Raw genomic sequence first — 15,485 nt, 5'->3', positions numbered from 1 at the left:
TTGGTGTGGCCTAAGAATTGGGTACCCTAATTTTCATGTCATACATTAAGTTTGGGAGTTTGTCAGATCAAGATGTTGCTACATTAGTATTGTGTACTGGATTAATTTTCCTGCTCATTTAGTGGAATTCTAATCTGTGCTGCAGTTACTGCTGAATTTCATCTACTCACTTTATACATGTACATTAATAACACATTGATCAGGTCAATTGCATCATCTCCGTGCCAAACTTTTGTCCACATTTAGAAATTTGCGCCACGGTAACAGTAAATCTGAATTAAATGCAGGGAGAAGTGTTAGATTTGATTAGATTTATCCTTTGGTATGTTGCCAGCTGAGTTAGATAGAAGACACACTTTGTATGCAGATATGGACATTAGCAACAGGTAGATAGAGAGAAGCATATAAGTCAGCGTCAGTGACTTATCAGTATGCCACACACTGCTCCAGTTGGCATCACCAGCCTGGAACTAACTGTTACAACTTCATTTTCATACACTGTCCGCACGAATGGTTTCTGCTGAGCCGGGGCTTAGGAATAATATTGGAGGCAGGGGAAACAAATCTGCTGTATCCACTTAAAAAAAAATATGTGTTGCATATTTCATCCTCTATATTTCAAGAATATTGTTATCAAAATATATCTGAAGTAAACTAAATAAAAACTTGTTTAGACACTAGAAACTAGCCTGAATTATGTTCTTTCTGGAGTATTTCATACTACATGCTCCCTCAAGTGGATACTGTGATAAGAGCATTACCTTCTACCTGTATTACTGTAAAAAGCTTTCAGTTCACTAGGCCCAACCATTACCAGTCTGTTATGCCCATTTGCCCAAGCCTGTCTTACTCAACATCAAATATTCCAGTCCCAGTTGACACTGATTATAGCTGTTACTAGACGCTTGGCCTCAGCAATGAGTAAAGATCTTGAGAAAGGCATGTAATATATAACTATGAGAAATATGGTATGTTCAACTTTGAAACACAGGATAGCTTTGCCATATTGTTTTGTATCAAATATTTCTTTTTAATTTTTAACAAAAAATACTAAGACTTTATAACAGTGGCCAGAATATAGCCAAGCTGCATCAGTAATCATGTTACATATAGTGTTATACTTTTTGTGAAAACCTACCTAAAGTTCAATAATAATGATAATACATTATACACTCATTTGATGAGAGTTTCACTGCTTTTTGTTAGAGCTATACATGTGTAGTTGGCAGATAGAGTAATATGGCCTTTTCTTCATTGAAGGTAGACCTAATGGAACAGTACAAAAAACTAACATGGAAAACTAAATGGCAACATAATGGGAAGTACAGTCATGGCCCTACAATTATTGTTCACCTTCATATCAAAAGTGTTGTCTTATACTTGAGAAGAGCATTGCATGCTTCACAATGTTGGACACAGTATTGTTAGGGAAGTTTGTCTCTTCACAATCTTATTTCAATGACCTGTGACCCCTATCTGTATGTAACAACATGCTTATCCTACATATTCTCAGAATATAGAAATCATGTAAAATGCATGTCTCAGCAACAATACTGAGATCATCATCTCTCATCTTGCAACATGTTTATACCCTAATAAACACACTACACAAATCCAAAATAATGCAGATGCACATTTCTTTTGGTATTTCAAACATCATTTTTTTCATCATTTTCAACTCCCAATTTTCTAACTTATGTAATCTTAGTAGAACTTCCATGAATTCAAATTGCTTTTTAAAACATGCTTGTTGTCAATACTTTCATTGTTAAATGTGCATTATACATTATTGATGTACAAAAGATATTTTTATCATTGACTAATACTGAAATTTGTTTGGCAAAGTGCAAATCATGTATGAACTACTAGTACATGTACAAAATGTACTTGGCAACAGTGGTCTGGTTCAATATGTGATGATACCATCACAGGAGCATCAGCTCCATACCTACTACTTTCAGCACTGGAATTCTCCACATTCCTGAGATATTCTGCTAACAACCATGCAGACAAGGACAGGGCAACATTCATTCCCTCTCTCAATACCATGCTTCAACAAAACATAGAGTTGAGAGGAAATAGAGACTGGAATTTCAAAAGACCAAAAACATGACTGAAGTGGTGCATATAGACAGGAGGTCACAGGTCTGAGACAGCAGAGATGTTTGGAAGTGTTAATGGTTCATCAGTGGTTACCAGGATTTTTCACTACATGTACCAGTAAATAGATACACTAATATTTATTTACACAAGGCTGTACACAAGGAACGTTTGTTAGTTGGATAGCTCTGGAGCAGTGGCATTATCCACATCCAGACTACTCAAGCCTCCCGAGGGCAGACCATCAGACACAGACTCCCTTTCCAACAAGGTCTCCTCCCCGTTAGATGCCATGTCTTGTAAGGATGGAGATGATGACCCATGACCTATCAGCATCTACAATAAACAAGCAGAGGAAGAGAGACCTTCAAAATGGGGAAGTTACCAATATGAGAGTTTTACCCAAGTTAAAAATTAGATTATGATCTAATCAGCAATAAATTTGTTTATCATCAGTATGGTCCAAAAGTTACAATATACAGTCACACACACACACACACACACACACACACACACACACACACAACAAGTAGGCAGAAACAGATAGAGAATAGTTGTGGTGATAGAATAGGAAAGAGAGAAGTGCATGAGAAAGAATGTGGTTATGTGTGTACTGCTGAATCTCACGAGGACAAATGGTGTATAGGGTTGTGTAAATTATGAGATCTGTGGCTTACCTGTGAGAGGACATTGCTCTGTTCTGTGACAGTTGAAGTTGTGACAGAGTGGTTATTCTGTAGACTGTCCACTTGATCTGCCTCTGTACTCACTGCATCCAACAGGTCACCTGGAGTAAACACAGGACTCTGTTTCTTACAAATACACTCAATTCCTCACCTCATCAACATATGCAATACACTGAATTCTCCACTTGACAAAATGTTTAACATAGACTGAGTATGGATAACATGTCAAAATGAGGAGGCCATGAATGAGATGAGCCTACCCGGTGCTTGTTCGCCTGTGGGTAACTGTTGATCTTGCTGTTGTGGGATGGATGTGATGAGAGAGTCAGGCCAAAACCTCTGGGTGGGACGGTGCTGAGGTTTGGCCTTCTTAGCTTTGGGCAGAAGGTCTGGATTTGTAGCATCAAGCATGGGCTGCAGTATTCTTCTACGGGCATTGATGAACCTGTCAAAACACTGCTGTTAACTTGGATGCAATTACTATAGATCGGCAAGAGTAACTTCATGATCTGTAGGTGAAATAGTACTAGTAATTTATGAAGGTGTATGACTGTTAAACAAAAAGCACAAAAAAGCACTTCCAACCTGTTCAATGGACAATAGCATATCAAATTTCAATATAACATATTCAACTAAATTTGTCAATACTCGAAATGCAACGTAAGCTGGAATAGTAGGCACTGACCAATTATTGACTTGTAAAAGTGTCAGGTTTGTCTGGTTGGCAATGGCTCGCTTCTCATCCTCAGTGGGGTAGGGATGCTGTAAGTGGGAAACATGTTAAATGCTATTGATATCACTGCTATTATTCCCCCTAAGGTCACTGCTAACTACATTGCAACATCATATCTGGCAACTAAAAATCTCAACAAGTTCTGACTTCAATGAGCATCTTACCACAATATGCTGAAATAACCAGGACCTCATGACATCTGTTGCCTGTTTAGGGAGAATGCCTCGCTTCCCATTTCGCCTCTTTAAGTCATCCTCAGAGCCAGGTGAGCCCTGGGGACTCTGTGCTGAGGCCACAGGATTGGTGGCAGTAGGGGTGGGGGGGCAGGCCAGCTGCTGTGGTACACCTTGTTGAGCTTGTACACCTATCTGTGGGCATAGTGCAAATGTGGCAGAGGTGTTAACAATCTCATTCAATTTTGAAATACAGTCAACAGTTTTATCAGTCAAAAACAGTCTGGATTGGAATCTTTGACCACAGTGAATGATTGTGGATGGCAAATCAGGCATGTTTAAGACAAAATGAAACATAATATCCTACTTTGCAAGAGCTAATGGTCAATGTTGAAAATGAAACATAAAACATTAGTCTGACACTCCTATATAAATCACTACCATGTTATTTACTTGAATTTTGTTTTAATTAGTTCCAATATTGAAGTCCAAATGCTATATATCATATTAATATCATAACTTGACATGCCTGCACAGTGTAATCACAACGTGAACTAACATGCAAATCAGTGTTGCTGTTGTTACCTGTGACAGTGGTGTGCTGCCCGAGATGATATGTGCTGTGCTGGTGGCTATCACCTGTGGCTGTTGCTGAACAGCCTGGGCTACAGGCTGCAGCTGTACAGTTGCTGGTAAGGACTGTTGTACACCATGTGCAACAACAGCTGGGGATGCCACCATAGTCACAGGCTGGTACAGCGTGCCATCTAAAACAAAAAGCCAATTTCAGTTGAATGATTCATACATAAAGGGCACCACAAAGAATTCTGGAGCTTCCCAACTCAGTAGTACCGGTAGATTATGAAGTTCAGTTTATAGAGCTGATCTAAAATCACAAATTCACTTTTGGACTGACTTCCCCCTGTAAATGCTCTCTCTCTAATTGAATTACATGAATATGGCAGGTAAAAAAATAGAATACAAAGTAAAACGTTTAGCCTCCGTTATTACAATCCACACATCTTACCTGCCACAACCATGGCACCTTGGTTGACTGCAGCCAGGCTGACAGTCTGACCACCCTGTGCCATGCCAGTCTGCAGTACCATCCCAGTGTTCAAGGTGGAGCCGTTTGTCACTGCTGTGACCAGAACCTGTGGCTGCACTGTCATCTGGCCATCCTGCAAAGACATTAACATACATTTGTAATTACTATCAGTTATTCGTACAGTATTTACAAAGATTGTGTTTGATGGGGTAAAACATACATCTAAAAATTTTATATATCTTATTTGCTGACTATCTGGATGATATTTTCATAAATATCATCAAGCATCTCATTGTTCTACCAATATCAAGCATGAAGCTGTTACAAAAAAGACAATCCGATGAAGGATTTGGGAGCACTACTTGGTCAGTGTGATCTGTGTATCACCTGTTGTGTGTGTACTTGTGTCTGCGGCTGCACCTGCGCCTGTTGTGTGCCTGGAAAGGATGCCAGGTCTGTCCTCAACAGGTTCTCACTCTGCATCTTCCCCTTCAGACAGGTGATGTAGCGGTTACAGAAGTCCTTACACAGCTCATTCACCTTCTCCAGCTCTAACAGGTGGATTCTTAACACCTGGATGGCCTTCACCATCTGCATGAGTAGGAATGGAAATACATTCAACTATTAGACTGTAATCCTCGATAGATGTACAATGGAATTGCTTTAGGACTGCTTTTCTAGGCTTCTACTAAATTTCGTCTTGTAGGTATCTTGGTTATCTTGTTTGCTAATGTTACATGTAAAAGAAGACATTTCTACCTACACTCACTTACAGAAATGCTTTCTACCTTACATGCTCTAGAGATACAGGTTCATCTTTTAAGGTATAAAGGTGCAGAAGAGATGATTATGTACATGTACAAATAATGTATGTGTCAACCGACCAGACTGTCCAACTCTGGGTCATCACTAAAAAATGGCTTCCTGTCTGCTTCTTGGTGTCGTACAAAGGCCTCTATATCCACATCAAAACTTGCAGATGATGGGCACTCTGTTGTCTGGGTGGCCTGCTCACATTTCTCAAACAACAAAGCCAGCAAGGGGAAGAGAGGATGCCTACAACATAAAGTAACGTCATCTTAAAATCAACTAACTTCAACTTAAAGTACAGAATGGTTTCATTATTATGTATTCATGGGCTTTTCCACAAACAATGTCGAACAAACTTTTAAGGAAGTTGACTGAACAGAAGGGAGCACTGACCTATACACTGCACGCTTGTCTCCATCCAAGTTGACTTGGGTATCACCTGCAGTTTGCTTGGGCTCCACAGCTGTGGTAGGTGGCGCTGTTTGTGGTGTGATGGGTGCTTGTTGCTGGTCTCCAAATGTAATCTTCCTGTCTGTACCCAACGTGCCCACACTTGTGACAGGAAATGTAGCTGCCTCATTATTCAATAGACTAACGTCAGTCCGAGAAGTCGCCATGGTTGCAACCATCAGACAACTGTGAAATATAAGCAACAACAAGTTTTCCAATATTCTAAAGTACCAGTTTTCAGAATAAATCTATGTTATGTATTATTAAATGACTAAATGGTAAGTTATGATATGTATTATTAAATGACTAAATGATAAGTTATGATGGAGATGATTCCTCAGAATAGAACAACCCTGCAACTTGTGGACTTGCTCTTAGTTCAGTCACGTTTGATAAAACCTATTATTGCTAATTTCAAGAGTGATGAACACAACATGGTAATGTTCCTATTCAGGGTTTCTGCCACTGTTACTGCTTTATATTTAATTCTCACAGGCAGATGATTACTAATATTACTTCTGGTATACCGTATGCATGTCTTGTCCCTATGAAGTACTGTACATGCATCTTGCTCTAGCTCACTGCATGCCTGCTACCCTAGCATCTCTCTCCCTTGTTGCCTGCTTGTGCATACCTTTGATGGTCACGGTTATTCCACTCTCCCTATCTCACCACATGATATATGCTGACTCTTCCCTATCTCTATGTGCAAATATTTTCCAAAGCCATTTTATGTTAGAAGTCGTTCATGTATGTCAGGGTACGACATTACCAGACGTGACATGTATGATTCAAGAAACAAGTCATGTGAGGTCAAGAAATTCCCAACATAGTCTACTCTAGACCAATATGTGTGTGGGTTGAAAGGGATGGGTAAGGTCAGGAAAATGCCTATGTAGACATTTTTGAATTTCCAGATGTCTTCTTACTGCTTGAATTTGATATTGCAAAGTATAGAAATCTTTTTTGAAAATGCAGATACATGTAGGCAAAACCATGCACACCATTGAGCTCACCTCCATGTAACTACTAGTATACTAATATAAGTATACTAATATACCTGTAATAATGATATCATACACTTGTTATAGTTGTTCTAAGCGACATATCCTTGTGCATACTTTTTGCAAGTTGAACATTTCCATACATAGTAACATATACCTAGTAGTAGTAGGTCTGCCTCGAAAACCGATATTATTAGGAAAGACAAACAGATAAAAAATAATACCATATGATGTAATATATTTATAATTCCAATAGTAATAATATTTGAAAGCCTCTTGCTTTAACTTGTCAAATCCAGGTTGTTAGAAGTTTTCCCACAATTTCCTAGTAACAATTTCCTACAAAATGCTGGTGTTTTTGCTTTTATCCCATTGAGATGGGAAGTTTGATTAATAAGAAAATGACTGCACAACAGTCATATTTTGGCAATATCAACCATATATTTAAATGATAATCTAACCTGGGCTGCTAATGGTCAAACTTATCTAACGTTAAGTGTTGAAATCTAAAAAAAAACTAAACTTTTGGTTTTCTTGGATAAAGGAAATAATTATAAAAGTGACGTTGATCTTGCAAACCTTGTAATCTTTAGACCTTGTTTTGCTTGACGAAACTTTGGAAGGAGGGTGAAAATTTGGATAATTTTTTATAATCTTTATGGTGGGCTGGGGTATTTTCTGGCATCATAAATCTAACTGTGCACAGCCTCCAAAATTTGAAACGGCAAACGTGGGCGACCCTTTAAAAAACAATTGGGACAATTCTTAGCTTTACAGACGCCAGACGGTGTAAATGATAAGACCGTGCAGGCCTGAGACCAGGAACGTAAAACCGCTGTGTGAGCAGTTTGACGCCCGCTGGTGCTGAGCGGCAAGCGCCAAACAGCCCCCCTCCCAATAATCGCCATCCTCGGCGATACAAACGGAATCGTTCTTGATGATCATGGCTACTAAATATTTGCCGCCAGCCCCTCCCTTTGATGTCTACCTCACCCCCTGATTAGGCACCGCTGGCCACACTTCGGCAGTCGCTACATTATAATGTTTGAGGTTGAGCTAATTATTTCAGACAAAACGCAGCCCCCGTTCCGAAAAATCTGGTGTGCCCGGGACGCACCGATGTCACCCCGGCTCTGATGCTACGCCGCGCTCTGTCCACTACCAAACCTTCCTACAAGCCCTGAATACCAAACGCGGCCCAAACTCTAAAGATGGCTAAAACACAAGGCGACCAAACACTAAAGTACCCCAACCCCCCGATGACCGATGTTACACTTGCGATGTAAATCTGCAAGATTATTTGTAAACATCTCCCCGCGTTTACGACGCGATGAGCCCCCAAGACCCTTGCAGATTCACTGGCAAATGAGAATGAAGCGCATTTGGGCGAGCCCCTAAATTATTCTGCGTTGTGAGGGAAGAGACATTGACTGGCAGCTTACCCGGACGTCAGTCTTCGTCAAACTATGCCAGCTCTGCCACAAATGTCAACGCTGGAACAACGGCGCTTGGATGATGGGCAGGGCTCACGTGAGGTTCATGAATATTAAATTAGGAACGGACTACTTCCTCACAGGGGATGGCTGTCGGAAAGACCACCGGCTGTGTGATATAACGTTACATGTACTGGAATATGGTTCGTACCTATCTATATGATGGAAGTTTAGAAAATAAAGCTGTATTAACCATAACGTTAGCCATTGTTAACGCAGCCCCGGTCCGAACAATCTGGTGTGCCTGGGACCAAGGAGCTTCTATCAACTTTGCTGGGACAGAATTGTTTTTACAGAATATTAGGCAAATATATAAAAAGAAAGTTACTGATAACTCATTACTAGTAACTTGATTAATTCTTTGATTCAAGGAGGTTTAAAATCAAATGTATTCAACCTCCTTGATTAATTCATTCGTTCGTTCGTTGAAAAAAGAGCTCAAACCTGCAGCAGATTCTAACTTCTAGAATTGAATCAATTTCATCAGCTTATAATTCGGAAAAAAATTACGAATTTAGGGCCCCCTTCCGTTAAATGAATATGCAAAGTTAAAATCAAATTTTGAATTATTTGTTCATCATACAATTTTTATTACAAAGTCAAAGAGTTCTGAGTGACATGCAAGGCTACTTTTCGACTTGTACGAACACCCCCTCCTTATCACTACGTTTGGAACAGTCCACCTGATGTTGATGATAAGCGGCACTTCGGTGTGAGACCAGAGAGTTCATGGCGGCCAAAATGAACAACTCTGACAGTCGTGGTACTCAGTATGGCAGGAAGAAGACGGTAGACCCTAACCCTAACCCTCTGTTCTTACAGTGGCTTACTGAGTGGCGAGATGAAGCTGTGGCAAAAGAACGTACTAGGCTGCAGTTCACGTACCAGAAGGTAAACAGATGGATAATTTGTTTTCATAGACTTCTTCAGGCCTGGACTTCTTCTACTTTCTAGTTGTTACAATTTTTTTGCTTTCAGAACTTTGATCTCTGTAAACCCTCTTGTTGTTTTCCTTGTTTCAATAGAAACCTCCTGTAATCACATTTATTTAGCTTGATATCCTTGCCATCTATTTTTTTTTATTTTGTAAGGTAATGAATTCTTTCATGATCAGGACAGATGGGAATAATTAACTTTCTGCTGTAACGTTAACGTTAACGTTGCAGGCAATCAAGTCTCTGCAGAAGTATCCGTTACCACTGCGGTCTGGAAAGGAGGCAAAGATATTGGATTTCTTTGGTAAGTCCAGATCAGTCAACAGAATAATTCACTGGTGTGTTCAAAAATTGAAGTTTCAACATCTTGAAAGGCAGCTTTAGCCCTCAACGGCTCAGATTTAATCATATGCATTCATTGTACATTGTAATTATTTAAATAGTCACTGTGACACACTTTCAAAGGACACCCTGCCACCAAAAATGAAATAAAAAGAACTTTTTAGAATTTTCAAAGAGATCTTTAAATCACTTCTAGGCTATTAAAGATACCTGGCTGAAGACATTAGAATTTGACAGCTAACGTTAGTCTTTATGGGTCGTGCAAAGAGCATGTAAAAAGTTAAACAATATTTTCCAGGTGACAAAATTTGCAAAATGTTGGATGACAAGCTTGCCAAACACATCCAAGAGAATGGTAAGTTAAGAATTCATTTCAAAATTGTTATTGTCTATTGCCTACTTATGGGTCATTCTCCTCAGCTTTCTTTGATTTAATATACAAATATCGATGCCTTCATTTAGTACTATACAGAACTGGCCTCTTGATATTTATCATAATTCTGAAGCAGTATACTACATATAACGTTAGTATCTTTAACTTAAAGTTTAGGTATGCAAGTTTCTCTCAAAATTTCTTCAGGCCCTTTGGCAGAAGTTGAAGACACCCACCTTCCCAGTACCAGCAGCACTAACACAGGAGTAATACAGGGTTCCCTATGTGTCCCCCCGCGCCCTGGTGGTAATGGCAACAGCCAAGGTTCCAGTGGGGAACCAAGACCAGTAAGTACTGCAAGCACTGCAAGTGGATTCCTTATGTGCAGATCTTGTGAATAAATAAGGTTCAAACAAACAAACAAACAAACAAACAAACATCTCACAAAGTCACAGTGTAAGGAAGGAATTGCTTTTTGAGTTATTTTGAAGACACTCTAGCTTTTTTTAAAGACAACTGACCCAAAGTTTTTAAATACAAAACTTAAAAGGTGCATAACAGACTTTCCCACTATGTTCTGGAAAAAAATCTTGTCAATCATGGTTTGTTTAGGAAATAACTCTTATGTGGTGCTTGAATAACTTTTTTTGCAGAAGAAGAGAAAGAAAGCTGGAGGTACAAAGGAGTATGTACCAGCCTTCAGATCTGGACCCTATGCACTTCTGGTCACTCTCTATAGGAACATGCAGGTGGGGAGGAGGTTGTTAAATAATATTCCAAATTCCAGTGTGCTAAGAGTGCCTCCATTTGTCAAGTTTGTAGTAATGTAATGGTAGTTGATATGTGTCCACTCTCCTGTTTACTGGTATTAGAAGCAATACCTGACTTTCCTAACGAGCTGATTGAAGGATGACCAGACAGCAAAAAGTAAACAATGGACATGCTTGTTCTAACATCACAGAATCCCAACAGCAGAGGGTTTATGGGAAGAGCAGAGCTACAGAGGGAGGCCCAACCTCTGTGTGACAAGTCATTTACCCTGGTAAGTATATGGGCTTTGCTGTTTATATGTTAATTTGCAAAACCTTACCCCAGTAATATTGAGGGTGAATACATCATAGTACATCCATGTAATTTATAGCACTGCAGTGTTTTCTTAGATACTAGAAAACAGTATAAAATGTCATTACTGGTTATCATCCCTTAGCCAGACCCAGGCAGCCACTATACTGCATGGTCTTCTATGGGTGGACTTGTGAAGAAGGGACTGGTCATCAAGGACAGCAACCCTGCCAAGTATGTAACTAATATATATATTTATGTTAAACTTGTTGTAATTATATTTCAGTCCATACCATGGTATGGATGAAATATATTGTGTTCCCTCATGTTTCTCCTCCTCCTCCTTCTCCTCCTGCCAAACAGTCAAAGGGATTCAACTCAGCCATCATTCAGCCAAATGACCTGAAATTTGGCATGGAGGTGGAGTGGGCAAATACCCCCAGACGTTTTTTTCATTTTTTTGAAACATGCCTTTGAAAAATTTTTATGAAGGTTTTTTGGGGCATTTTTCGAAAAAAAATGGATTTTTGGATCCTGAGCCCTGGTATTACAACCAAATGATCTGAAATTCGGTATAAGGGTACCTTGAACGTGTGTCTACAGAATAGTAGTCACATATTTGGCATACACCACTTCCAAATGACTCATTTGGGGGACTTTAATGGCTATTTTCAGCAAAAAAGGGCCAAAAGTGCTGTACCCGTTCCATGTTCTATCTAAAGAATGGCCGGTTCCATCCATGGAACACGTGTTCCATTGCGGGTTACCTGAGGTCACATTGCACCTAAGTGGTGCGTGATGACCCACAAATTCAATTTTATGTGCCTAAGACCTTCAAAATGTATCAAATCTCATCATTGTTAGTTTTTGCATACCTGTAATAAGATTAGTAAAGCTTTTGAGATTCAAAGTACTTGTTCTTGCATCTTTGTTCTCATATAGCTACTATTTAATTCATTTATTTGAGAACCTTTGCCAGTTTTACACTGGGGTAAGTTTGGAATAGTCCACTTTTGCGTGGGAGGGAGATGGACTGAAATATGCTGTATTTGCTCCCAAGCAAATGTCGGCCTTTCTAGTGTTTAAGTTTCTTTTTATTTCACTTCCTAGTTTCTGGAAGTGATTTATTTCGACAAAGCCTTTGAGATGCATATGGGGTAAAATGATTTGTAGTGTGATTAAAATAGGACAAGTCATAACAAAATGAAGTTACAATGAATGACTCAATGAGTTATTGTGATTGATTTCTGCTACCCAGGTATTATATCACAGACACAGGGAGTGAGCTGGCCCATAAGTTAGAGCTGATTGGTGAGCAGGGAGTGAGTGGGTCCAGCCCACAGGATGACAGTGAGGACATGGCTTTTACCCTGACAGGACCAGGCAATGCTGCACTGACAGCTGGCCTTAATGCTGAAAGGTACATGGTTTGTTAGGCATCAGCCTATCCATAAAAAATAATGTCCTCCAAAGACACGTACATTCCTTTCTATGTAGTGTCAGTCTGCTTGAAGTGATTTGGAAATGTTGCCCCACAAAAGTTACTGTACATGGTCTATGTCTGGTCTTTCCTGAGATTGATGGCCAGCCAATAATTTGTATTTACACATTGTAATTATGCTGTTATCAGCTGCTCTGACCAAGTGTCGACTTTTATCTGATAGACCTGAGAGGTGTATAGATGTGCCGTCTTTGCCAGCCATGAGTGTTAGTTCCAACATAAGGAGAGATGTTGGTCAGGCTGCCAGCGAAGCTGTCATATCTGAGATGGACACTGACGGTGAGGGCTCAATTTTGTGTGCGCTTAGTGGTGTCCTTGCCCTTGATGCACTTGTATTGGTACTAGGACTGGTATGCAGGGATCTCTGTGTGCATAAGTCTGAATATTACTCTTGATGTAATGGTAATTCTTATCCAGGACAGAGTAATATTGTAATATAGGCTTAGGAATGACCTAGGAAACTGCCTTATAAATTACCAAATATGATGATTGTTTTTTATTTGATCACACACCTGTATCTGCACATTAGTAAAATCCTTAGTAAGTTGTTGTAGATCAGGGATATCACAGACTTTAGTTTCAGAAGTCATCATTCTCTCCATCTTTATTGACAGATTCTCAAGAAAGTGTAACATGTAGATCTAAGCAGCCCTTGTTCACCCTCTATCCAGGTCAGTGGAGCCTTGTCATCAGGCATATATTTTATGATCTTCATCGATATATTTGCCATTTTTATTACATTGTAGTGGTTTCTTATTTATGCTGAATATGCAGACAGTTCACAAATTCACCTGGTTATGCTTGTATTTTTTTGCTTGCAGGTGAATTTGAAGTGGTGCTGTGTGTGGACACTCAGGAGACCACAGGAGGGTAAGTAATTATTGAATTCTTTAATAGTTACTATAGATAAAATTAAAACCTTTCTATGTACAGAAAATAGGAGACTACTGCATTCTTTAAAGGTCCTGCTAGGTATCACTTTTCTACATTCCTTTATGTAGGGAGACTGTAGTCAAGCTTGTCTGACCCACTGATCAGTGCTGAGTGTACAGATCTCACAAGTTGGTTGCTTCCACAGTGCTGCAGGCAGCAGGAAGGTTAACCTGGTCCCAGAGCTGCTGAAGAACAGTGTGAGATGTGATGTGAGGAATCTGCACGTTGGAGACTTCCTCTGGGTGGCTCGGGAGAAAGTCAGACCTCTTCCAGGTCAGAGATTAGGTTTTACACAGCTTCTAAGCAGTCTAAGATGAAATTACAGAGTTTTGACAGACTATGTTTGTGTGGAATCATTCTGGATATTTTTGGAATTATTTTCTGCATTGTTACACAGGCCAACTCCATCCACCCGTACCCAGAGAGCTGGTGCTAGACTATGTGGTGGAGCGGAAGAGAATGGATGATCTGGCAAGCAGTGTCAAGGGTAGCCGGTTCAAGGAGCAAAAGGTGACCAAGTCAAAAGTAATCATGTCAAGTTTGATGTCTTCTCAAGTATATTGAACAGTATCATGACTGTAATATCAACAACAACAGGTATTGTAAAAATTTAGACTACTCTAGTATGGTTGTAAGATGCTCATTTTGCCAGCATCATGTCAGCGTTCCCATGTGTTCTGATTGTGCAGTTCCGACTGAAGATGAGTGGACTGAGGAAACCCATCTACCTGGTGGAAGACTTTGGCTCCTCTGCACAACACTTCTGTCTTCCTGAAGCTACTCTGCAACAAGCAATAGTTAACACCCAGGTTTGGATTGGTTTATGTAGTCATCGATGTCAATTTTTTAAATTCTAATACCTAAACATACATACATACAGTTATAAAGGAGTGTTGTTTTCAACCTAAATATTGCAGACCTATATCCATGTACACTTACATCTCATCACTTGATGTCCTAGTTTCAGTTTTTTAATCCACAAATGGAAAATGTTTTACCACTGATGTGAAACTAAGAGTAAGATCTTTCTTCAAGACAAGTCAGACATCTTGAGTTCTTGTGACTGTTTCAGGTGAACGATGGTTTCTTTGTGAAGAGGACATCAGACATGAAGGGATCTGTCACCTACCTCACACTGATGACTCATTATCTGCAGAGCCACTATGCTGTAAGTGGTCAAAACACTTCCTACGTAACAAATGTGTGTTGAATTCATTCTTGCTTCACATCCTACAATATATTCAACTATTTCATTTATCTATCATTGTACTGTTGATTCCTGGTTGAAAGGGGAAGACCCTTGAAGGCTACAGCCAAGAAGACTTACAGGACCAGTCGTCAGACCTGAAGCTTGATGCCAGTGTGATCAAACTGCTGACTTTTCCAGAATTCAATGAGACATCAGTTAAGAACAGGGTGAGGATTTGATTTAAGAATAGTTGCTTAAACTTGAATTGATCATTCAGTTTTATTATTTCATGGCCAGCGTCACAAAAGCACCCCCTTTACATTATTACCAACCCTACATACAATAGCACTGTAGCAGGGTTGTCACTTCTGGGTTTTGCCACAGCTTTTCTAGAGTTACTTAAAAGAGGTAATCAGGAATAATTTTTTTGCTCTCAGTGTTTTGGCCATTCTTCAAGGAAAGAGACCTAAACATGTTCAAAACCTAAGGAAGAGACTAATCAAATGTTGAAGAAGGTTGTATCTGCAGCTTTGTTGTATGTGAGATTGACATCAGATTAAAATCATTGTTTACAGGTGATGACTGTAAAGGAGATGTTTGCCAAGCAGCTGATGCAGTTCCATGGCATGTCCAAGGAGAAAGTGGCAGCAGTG

The 15,485-nt window shown here is 39.6% G+C and overlaps 2 protein-coding genes across 3 annotated transcripts in view; one reads left to right on the top strand and one right to left on the bottom strand.

Annotated features, from left to right (window-relative positions):
* Positions 1-6: 6 nt before the first annotated feature.
* Positions 7-8,539, bottom strand: LOC109469198 (homeobox protein PKNOX2-like). 2 transcript variants are annotated; one of them, XM_019767639.1, is made up of 11 exons: positions 8,447-8,539; positions 5,944-6,186; positions 5,625-5,796; positions 5,128-5,331; positions 4,720-4,873; positions 4,278-4,459; positions 3,684-3,887; positions 3,472-3,548; positions 3,047-3,231; positions 2,778-2,887; positions 7-2,436 (listed from the first exon to the last, which is right to left on the bottom strand). In XM_019767639.1, the coding sequence occupies exons 2-11, from the start codon at positions 6,177-6,179 to the stop codon at positions 2,275-2,277; spliced, it is 1,686 nt and encodes a 561-aa protein (XP_019623198.1). In that variant the 5' UTR covers positions 6,180-6,186; positions 8,447-8,539; the 3' UTR covers positions 7-2,274. The 2 variants fall into 2 exon arrangements, with proteins under 2 accessions (XP_019623198.1, XP_019623199.1); XM_019767640.1 differs by lacking the exon at positions 5,625-5,796.
* A 639-nt stretch (positions 8,540-9,178) lies between these two features.
* The window catches only part of LOC109469056 (crossover junction endonuclease MUS81-like), a 6,958-nt gene continuing 651 nt past the window's right edge, over positions 9,179-15,485 (top strand). The window contains exons 1-17 of the mRNA XM_019767442.1: positions 9,179-9,388; positions 9,664-9,736; positions 10,073-10,129; positions 10,355-10,494; positions 10,801-10,896; positions 11,109-11,189; positions 11,355-11,443; positions 12,468-12,629; positions 12,874-12,989; positions 13,325-13,381; positions 13,532-13,580; positions 13,789-13,916; positions 14,041-14,153; positions 14,333-14,452; positions 14,716-14,811; positions 14,934-15,059; positions 15,408-15,485. Of these exons, the coding sequence (XP_019623001.1) occupies positions 9,227-9,388; positions 9,664-9,736; positions 10,073-10,129; positions 10,355-10,494; positions 10,801-10,896; positions 11,109-11,189; positions 11,355-11,443; positions 12,468-12,629; positions 12,874-12,989; positions 13,325-13,381; positions 13,532-13,580; positions 13,789-13,916; positions 14,041-14,153; positions 14,333-14,452; positions 14,716-14,811; positions 14,934-15,059; positions 15,408-15,485 (1,743 nt within the window). The 5' untranslated portion in view covers positions 9,179-9,226. The remainder of the gene's footprint in view (positions 9,389-9,663; positions 9,737-10,072; positions 10,130-10,354; positions 10,495-10,800; positions 10,897-11,108; positions 11,190-11,354; positions 11,444-12,467; positions 12,630-12,873; positions 12,990-13,324; positions 13,382-13,531; positions 13,581-13,788; positions 13,917-14,040; positions 14,154-14,332; positions 14,453-14,715; positions 14,812-14,933; positions 15,060-15,407) is intronic.

Source organism: Branchiostoma belcheri, unplaced genomic scaffold (genome assembly GCF_001625305.1).
Source record: "Branchiostoma belcheri isolate BF01 breed outbred unplaced genomic scaffold, Haploidv18h27 scaffold20, whole genome shotgun sequence".
In the NCBI taxonomy this organism is placed as follows: domain Eukaryota; kingdom Metazoa; phylum Chordata; class Leptocardii; order Amphioxiformes; family Branchiostomatidae; genus Branchiostoma; species Branchiostoma belcheri.
This window is presented reverse-complemented; position numbering and strand designations above follow the sequence as displayed.